Genomic DNA, 9552 nt, shown 5'->3' on the forward strand with positions numbered 1-9552 from the left:
GAATTCAATAATAAAGAGGTTTTGTTCATATAGTGTATAAATTGTATGAGAATGATGTGTCACATAAGCTTCTTCAGCTTTCTTCAGGCTCAGCAGGAAGGGAGGAGTTCAAAGTTTGTTGAAGAAAATCTGCCAGACAGCAGCTTGGCTTTACACCACAGTAATTGTCCCAGAGTTTAAGTTAGGTTTCTACAACCAGAGTTTCCCCCATCTCAGGCTTAAGAGACTTTGAGTTTTCACTAAATGTACTTTCTGAAACGGAGCCCTGTTGAGTGTGTACTTGAGATGCACTGGGACATTTACAAAAGCACACGAAGAGTTCATTTCCTCGTTTCCTGAACAACATGAAAACTGATATTGTTGTTTCACTGTGGATGTGTTGCCTGTGTGTGTGTGTGTGTGTGTGTGTGTCTCAGGGCCATGTTGATGAGATGTGGGGGCTGGCTACACATCCCTGTCAAAACATCTTCCTCACTTGCGGTCATGACAGACAGGTGTCTTTGTGGAACACCGAGGAACACAAGCTGGATTGGTGCATCACCCTTGAGGTAAAATTTCTTTGTTAAGTACAGACTTTTCAACCCTGATTATATGAAAGTTTGGATGCTGTTACATAAATGAAACACGGTGTACTAATCCTTGTCATTTGGAAACAGTGCAAAGACAAGGATGGGCTGAGGTTTCCCACTTTGTCAGACACGTGATTGTATAAAGGATATTCAGTATCTCTCACGGGATTCCATGAGACTGTGTTGGGTGGATCTTTGACTATTGAGAAGAAAATTTAATTTAATTTGGTGCACTTTGAAAGCAAGATAAAGAGGCTTGATCATCAATAACACAAGTATAAATAAGAACTTGTAGGAACCATAAAACATAACACTGAGCGCTGAGAACACTTTGAGCATTGCAGTTCTTACATATTGCACCTTTGGGAAACACTGATATTGATACATGGACTTGGGATTGCAAATAATTGCACGTTTAGTCACGTTTTATGTAGCTTTTTTTCCTGTTTTTTTTTTTTTTTGGAAGTGGGTTGTTTTTACGCTCAAAGTATTTTTCATCTTTTGAATGAAACACATACAGTAGATGTTCATTCCAATGCTGACACACATTCTGTTAACTAGTTCTGTGTGTTTCTGACAGGAGTATGGTTTGTGTGCTGATTTCTGCCCTAATGGATCAGTGGTTTCAGTTGGCCTCAGCACAGGAAGGTAATATACAAGCCTCCAGCTCTATTTCACTTAAAGCAACATGTAAACTGAGAAGAGTTACAGAAGAGGACGATGCACAGTATGAAATTTTAAAGGACATTTAAACCACTTTAAAGGAATTGTTAAACATTTTGGGAAATCCGCTCATTCACTTTCTTAAGCTGAGTGAGCCGTGCACACACATAGCAACCTCATGTCTTTGCTCAGCATAGAACTGGAGGGAAGACATGATTAGCTTAGCTTAACATAAGGACTGGAAGCATTTCCAGCAGGTTACTCCTGCGGTTGACACAAACATTTCTCTCTATAACCAGTCTCTGTACTGTTTAATATTTACTGGCCACTGTGAACACAACACTGGACACATTATCCCCATCACAACTACCTCTTCACACGTCCAGCAGATACAGAACAACATGTGTCCAATATTCACTCTCTTTTAACTCGTGGGAGAAATATCTGGATCTTTAGCTGCTAAATGCACCGCTATGTCCACCAGCTAGTCTCCAAACTGTTTCTGTCTGCTGTTTGGTGCTGCACAGGTCTAAAGTGGTGGGTTGATCAGAGCTTTTTCACTGCAAGCAGCTGCCCACAGTAAAAGAAACATTGAAATAAAAGATGCTGGAAAGTTTTGCAGAGCTGAAAGGAACTGCAGACACTACTTTTACATTATACATAGTTATATAGAAATATTGATTAGTGCAGTTTCAAAATGCAGACACAAGGTTGTTTTTATAATATAATAAGAATGCTTCCCAAACTGTTGATCTATTCATATAATGAATTAAACGTCATTTACATTAACAGGAGAAAGTGTATCATCTTAGCCGTTACACAAACTGAAACAACAGGAGCTCTTGTACCTTGAATGAACTTTATTGTGACAAATCAGCTTCCTGTTGTTCCTGCTTTGACGAGTCGCTGTCTCTCTGCTTTGGTCCTGATGAACCTCTCTAATCTCCATGTAACGCCAACAGGTGGATGGTCTTCGACCTGTTGACCAGAGAGGTGGTGTCTGAGTCCACTGATGGGAATGAGCAGCTGTCTGTCATGAGATACTCACCAGGTCAGGCTTCAACTGTCAGCATTCAATTGTCTCTTATTCTGGTGGCATAAGTTTCAGCTGGCTTTGATGTCAACTGTGAGAACTTGAAGGGATGTCAGTGTGTGGCTTTACTGCGTCAGTAACCATTTTGTGGTTTGCTAATGAGGAGCTTCTCTGTGCAAAGCGCAAGCACTTTGAGAAAGGAAAACAATTACTTATTCTGGAACCAGTTTGTTGGCCTTGAGTTGAGGTTAATTTTTACTGTATATGTTACTCTCGTTTCTCTAGTGGTTAGCACTGTGGCCTCACAGCAAGAGGGTTCCAGGTTCGGACCCTGATCTGGACTGTTCTGTGTGGAGTTTGCATGTTCTCCCTGTCCCTGCGTGGGTTTTCTCCGGGTACTCCGGCTTCCTCCCGCAGTCCCAAAAACATGCACATTAGGTTAATTGGCTACTCTACGTTGCTCCTAGGTGTGAGTGTGTGGTTGTCTGTCTTTGTGTGCTGGCCCTGCGATTGACTGGCGACCAGTCCAGGGTGTACCCCGCCTCTCACCCATAGTCAGCTGGGATAGGCTCCAGCTCCCCCAAGATCCTGACAGATGAGTGATATGGAAAATGGAAACATGTCATGTCAGCTAAACAAAGAAAGCATACAAAGAAATACACTACATTGCAGGTATTACTGCACACTAAAGCCTCCTGAAAACCAGCGAGATAACTGATCTGGGCAGCCGTCTGATCATTGCTGAATAAAATAAAATAAAACCACATGTATTCTGGGTGACCAGTGGGTTAATTCCCTAATAGCAGTGATGTGGAAAATCCCCTTAAGCTATATGAATGTTCTCTTATGTTTTTCAGATGGCAGCTTTTTAGCTGTTGGATCCCATGACAACTTCATCTACATTTACAATGTGACAGAGAGCGGCCGGCGCTACAGCCGCTTTGGGAAATGTAATGTGAGTTAAATATCAAATCCATGTCTGAATGTTCCCATTTGTTCTTTGGAAATTCCCTTGATCCGGACTGGCTCTCTGGATGTGTCTTTTGTTCTGTGTGTGTTCGTTCATGGTGACTATGACTGCTCATTCTGAGTACCCAGTTCTTCTGTTTGAACAAAGTAAAGAATATCACCAGATTTAAAGCTTAATTCTGGTAATATTCTGTCGTTTTCATCAAATTCCATGTGTTGATCCAAACCAACGGTGAACTAATTGTGCTAACAAGGATTGCGTATCTGTATCCAAACCTGATGTAATCTTCTTCCTTTGTGCCATGCCTTTATACCTCACTGCACGTTGCAGCAAGTAGCTGAAGAACAAATGACACAGCACACAGATCCGTACAGAAGCCCTGAAGGTCAAAACGCAACAACATTTCAGAAAGTAAACCGTCATTTCAGATTGCGGAAAGGGAGAGACAAGCCTTCTGTTTATGATTGGTCCAGAACTCAAGCCCCTGGTGAGATGGCATTTCCTGTTTCTATTGTGTCAGCAGTGTCCTTGTTTCAAAGGATGGAAGAGCACATGGAAATGTTTTGTGAAATGCTGTGCTTTCTGAAGTTATCTTTTCATTCCTTTGTTACTTCATGTACATAAAAAAAACAGACCAGACTTTCTAAGACTAAGTCCTTGTGATTAATGATTCAAAAGATGAAATGTCCCTCAGTAATATTAGCCATCAAAAAGGGCTTTGTTGGGTTCTTCCAATGGTGGAGAACAATCCCTGAAGCATCAGTAAAGCCTGCCAGAGCAAGTCCAAATTGCTGTTTAGGTATACCTGTTGGTAGGCGACACCTGTCTCCTGATAAGCACAGCTGGTGAGATTCTGGCAGTGGTTTGTGGAATCACTCTGAAATACCTTTGACTACCTTTTCCCAGAAAGGTGAAACAAACACACAATCCCACAATAAATGAAGAAAAGTACCTAATTCCTTTCAGCACTTCTAGCAATAATTATCCTCCTTAGGCCCCATTCTTTGAACTTTAATTGGCTTGTCTAGAAAATGGCGTTCTATCCAGTCATCACAGCTACAATTTGATAAACGTCTCTGACCAATAGGTGTCCATCTACAGTAACTTCCATTATCTTAACTATATGGTAACAAATCTGCATCCTCCTGGTTTACATTGCAAATGTTGCTCTTTCCTCTGTAGATTGTTATCTCCAAACAATTAACCCTCCCTTCATTATCCTGTCTTCTTTCAGCAAATTCAAATTAAATTTCCAGTACAAGTATTGCTACTCCTTTTTTCTTCCTACGGTTTCTTTACTTACTACTTAACTACTTAATACTTGGCCAACCCGGTTTCTTGTAAACTTCATAGTTTCCAAATTTGTCATATGTGTCTTTTGTATAATTGCTGATCTTAATTTTTGACAGAGCAGACACTTTTTTAGCATAAAGGGTTCTGAGCTTATTTGATATTCCATAAAAACTCCAACTCCATACTGGGTATTTGCATAACTGTTTGCGACACATGACGTGCAGGGCTGCGGATGTTTGTCATAGTTTATTTCTGATTTCTACCCACTCACACACCTTGTGCTGAGAACCACAGACAGTGCAGGGAAGTCACAAAGTATTGAGAGGTGCGCTAACACACTGTTGGTTTGGGTCTGGGATTTGTTGACAAGAAAAATCTGTAATATCAGTGGCCTTATTCTTCAACACTGATTTTACAGATGGTTCATAAAGCATAATGTGACACTGCCTCTGCTTATCTGTCTAATAAGGGTCACTCCAGCTTCATAACTCACCTGGATTGGTCCAAAGATGGAAAATACATCATGTCTAATTCAGGCGACTATGAGATCCTTTACTGTAAGTGAAAAGTATGTTTTTGTGCTTAAATCCTGAGACAGCATGGTAATCTACTGTTGTGACTATGAAGATCAATATATTTTGACAGGGGACATAGCAGCAGGGTGTAAACTGCTGAGGAATCGATTTGAGAGCAAAGACAGAGAATGGGCTTCCTATACCTGTGTGCTGGGCTTCCATGTCATGGGTGAGAAATACAACATCTTTGTAGTTTCATGGCTGTTAACTATTATCGTATCAAGTCAGACTGATGACTGTTGCTGTGGTGTTCCAGGTGTGTGGTTGGAGGGATCTGACGGCACAGACATCAATGCCCTGTGTCGCTCTCACAGTGAGACGATGGTGGCTGTGGCTGATGACTTCTGCAAAGTCCACCTCTTCCAGTACCCCTGTCCTAAGCCTAAGGTCCGCTCATATGCATCGCACTCAGCTTCCTGTTTATTGTGGCTGCCTTTACATGCAGAGCAAAAGTTATTTTATTCTGATCTAAATTTAAAAAATGTAGTGATCCCTAGCTATAGGAGAATATTGTAGTACCGTGAAAGTGCTTTATATAGTGTATCTTACAGTTCAACTGCAGTTACCCAATCATTTTAATCATTCAATTATGGTAAATGTCATCAAACCGAGAGACGTGATAGCTTCTACATTGCATTCGGGTCCAGTTTAATTTGTAACATCTACTCTCAAGACAGATAAGGTGGAATTATTCTTCGATATAACAGCATGTTGAGCATGAGGGGGTGGGAGTTAATTGAAAATTTCACAAATCTCACAAACTGACCAGAATTTTAGTTTAAAACATATACAAAAATGAGCTAACATTATGGTGACAGATTGTGAAGAAATAACAGTGGTTACATTATGTCAAAGACATCTATATATTCTGTTGCAGAGATATCTAGTTAGCATGCTAACCAGCTAGCCTTGGCTCATCCTGTTCTGCAGTACCACTTTGTACCTCACGAGACAATACTCTGTTAGACCTCTGTAGATAAGTTGGGAGAATTTTTCAGTCTAATACATAAAGAACACAAATTGACAAAATATCAAGGAAATACAACATAATTAGGACTGAGTATGAGTTGTAGACAGACTCAGTATCAGATGTAAGCCAGGCAATGATAGAAGGAGAATTCAGATTCTGTGTGCCTAAAAGTATTATCAGTGCGTATCAATGCATAAGCATAAGCAGTCAAGGTTAAACAAACTTATGCACTCTTGAAAAGCCATGCAATCTGTCCTAATGATTTATTCTGACTGCTCTGACCCCGCTGAAGGTGGTACAATGTGGAGACAGAAAGTGAACTCTCTCTTTGTCTCCTCACTAGGCACCAAGCCACAAATACGACGGCCACGGCAGCCACGTCACCAACGTCCGCTTCACCCACAGCGACTCCCACCTCCTCTCCATGGGCGGGAAGGACACCTGCATTCTTCAGTGGAGGGTGATAGGAGGTGGGGTGGACGACGGCAGAGAGAGACTGGCCTCGGTCTCATCCACCTCCACCAGCTCTCCAGAGCCTGCCGCCAGTTAGGAAGCGCTCAGTCATGAGCAGTGACAGAGGGGGAACTGCTTACACTGAGGTTCAGAGAGGCATGTTAGTCAGTGGACAGCAGCTCAGCCAGTCCTCTGCAGCGCCACTGCTGCCTTTGTGTCATACAGAACATGTAGGGGAGTCCTCTCTCAGAGGAATATCCATAATCAATTTACACTTCCACACCTCTATAATCATGTACATCCTTGTGAAACTGGACGGTGGGATTCTTCCCTTAACACAATTTTGTTGTTGTTCTGAATAGATGGTGAGGATCTTTAGAAGTAGTCATGTACAGAACATAACTCGACATCTGTGGTGACAAAGACTTTGGTTTCAGTGAACATTCCTATGTTTTAGTCCACCTTGTTTACCAAATATACCAAAGTGCTGCATTGCTGTGCATGCCATCAAACTTACAAAGATGTTTTCATAAGGTCTTTCCATATTTTTAATGTTTTAAGAAGTGTTTGGTTTACATCTCAGCTAACATTGAAGCTGTTTTTATGCTTGCATTAGATAGACTGTGACAGACTTGTTCCAGTGAAATCAACTCTCAGCATTTCTGATTAATTAATTTCTCTAACAGTAGATCAGTACACTTGAAAGAATTACTTTAGTACAGTTTTATATATTTAAGAGAACATTGGGGATACTGTGATGTCTTATCTGTCAAACTCCCAATAAAACTGAAGGCTGAAAAAGTGTATTGTGTGTGAAGTGTCACTAGTGGGCAGTGCTGCTCCAGGAACTGCGTACTGTGCTGCTTATTGAGGAAATGCATGCCTCCAAGCTGCATGTCCCAGAGCAGATGAGCTCAAACTGAGACCCATAAGCAGGATCTTGGTCTTTCACTTCAGTCAATGAAACTTGCTTACAGAGTCAGGTGATACTGTCTTTTCAGAAAATACGTCAGTGATTTCAGGCCTCAGGGTCAGGACACCTTCAGCTGTGGTTTAAGGAGTACTTTGCTTAAGAAGCATTTCAAAATTAATAAATAAATATTATAGGGGGAAATGTATGTAAAGTATGAAAAGTAAATTGCATTATTACTATTGCTTTAACATGAAAGTGTTATTGGTGCAGCTGTTTGAGGTGGGGCTAATTTTAGTAAATATAGGAAGTTAATAGATCATTTGAATATACAGAAATGTGTTGTTTACTGATCAAAACTGATCAAATATTTTGTTCAAGTTCCCACAGGTCCTTGAAACTGCTGAAAGTTTGTGAATTTTAGGGAAAATAATCCAAGGTTTTTGAAAACAGACTTTAGACATAGGTATATTTTGTGCAAGGATAGAAATTGGCCTTCTTTTGATATGATGAAAGTTTTTTTTACTTTTACATGAAGTCTCACCTTTAAGGCCATCCATAACCTCACTCATTCGTACCTCTGTGAACCTCTACATATAAACACACCCTCCCACACTCTTAGGTCTTCTTCTTCCATTCACATCACTGTTCCATCCGCCCACCTGACCACTATGGGGTTTAGAGCCTTCAGCCGCTCTGCCCCCCACCTTGGAGCGGCCCACCTCCAGACCTCCGCAATACTGATTACTTTTGATCCCTACTTTCAAAACTCATCTTTAAAACTGCTTCACTTGTTTACTTTTCCAGCCACTTCAATTTCTCTGTTTTCAATGATTTTATACATTGAATGTTTTAATGTTGTGCTTTAATTTTCTATACCCTGTAAGGTGACCTTTAATGATTTGAAAGGTGCCTACAAATAAAAAGTGTACAAAAGTGTTGAGTGTTTCAAACTATGCTGTGCCAGGTCCTTGATTTTTTTGGTAATTGTGCCTGGAAAGTCATTGAAAATGCATGGAATTGGATGTTTAAAAAGGCTCGAAAAACCTGACTATTGTATAAATATAGTATAATAAGTATAGTATAATAAGTATAGTATAATAAGTTTAATATTTCCCACTGAAAAGTAGTGAAATTCAAGTCTGCAGTAGCATTAAATTGAAATATTCAAGTAAAGCACCTCAAAACTGTATAGTGTTCTACCTGGGTAAATGTACTAAGTAATGGGTTAGGAAAGGAAAAATAAAATAAAATAAAATAAAATATCAAAACTTCAAATATATTTTTTTGTGTTGTTTTGTATTATTTTTTGCTTTTTACTGTTTCATTTGCTTTTTTGTTTCCTTATGAGATGAAAAAAACCAAAATATTCATGCTCAGTAAAAATGATCAGATACTAAGTTAAAATTATGTCTTATAAGTCAAATTTATGAGACAGAAATTCACATCTGAATTTAGTAGGCCGCATTCTGCAATTTTAAGTAACAATATCAGGAATGTAAGTCAAAATGTAGACTTTTGAAGTCTAAATGATGAGACAGCAAGACTATAGATGGACAAAAAGGACAAAAACAACAGAATTTTATTTTTCGCTTTGACTCATCTGAACAATTCAAAACTTTAGCTTACTGTAATAACTATACCACAATGTGACTTACTACCTCATAATCTTACATTAAACATAATGATTCTGTATTAGTCTCTCTCTCATATCAACTATCTCATTATTTCATTTCAAATTTTTAACTTAATGATATTTATTTTTATCTTTCCCATAATTTCATCAGTTCCATCCAATGCACTTATGTCCTACGTAATCTGAGAAGCAAAACTCGCTTTGGTTAAAATGCTTACTGATGTACAGGACAGTGCAAGTATGAGTGGATAACAGTGATAAATGTGAAACCTCCTCTGCTTGCATCACATGGCCCTTTATAACTGATGATACAACATTATTAATAAGGCAACAACCAGTTTCCTTAGTGGTTATTTTGAAGGACGCATTATTTCTTCCATACATTCCCAATATCACGACTTATCTCAATCTGGCCATAATTTAACTTTTCTGCTTTATATTATTTGTAAGTGCAATTCTTCATCAATGTATTCAAAACTG

General features: G+C 39.4%; 1 protein-coding gene across 2 annotated transcripts in view; it reads left to right on the forward strand.

Moving 5' to 3' along the window:
- eml3 (EMAP like 3) overlaps window positions 1–7330 on the forward strand; it is a 44136-nt gene extending 36806 nt beyond the window's left edge. For both annotated transcript variants that reach the window (XM_046379942.1, XM_046379943.1), the window contains 8 exons: window positions 417–548; window positions 1150–1217; window positions 2195–2283; window positions 3123–3220; window positions 4998–5085; window positions 5174–5272; window positions 5360–5490; window positions 6417–7330. In XM_046379942.1, coding sequence (XP_046235898.1) covers window positions 417–548; window positions 1150–1217; window positions 2195–2283; window positions 3123–3220; window positions 4998–5085; window positions 5174–5272; window positions 5360–5490; window positions 6417–6623 — 912 coding nt within the window. In that variant the 3' untranslated portion in view covers window positions 6624–7330. The remainder of the gene's footprint in view (window positions 1–416; window positions 549–1149; window positions 1218–2194; window positions 2284–3122; window positions 3221–4997; window positions 5086–5173; window positions 5273–5359; window positions 5491–6416) is intronic.
- Window positions 7331–9552: the final 2222 nt, after the last annotated feature.

This window comes from Scatophagus argus, chromosome 23 (genome assembly GCF_020382885.2).
Source record: "Scatophagus argus isolate fScaArg1 chromosome 23, fScaArg1.pri, whole genome shotgun sequence".
In the NCBI taxonomy this organism is placed as follows: Eukaryota; Metazoa; Chordata; class Actinopteri; family Scatophagidae; genus Scatophagus; species Scatophagus argus.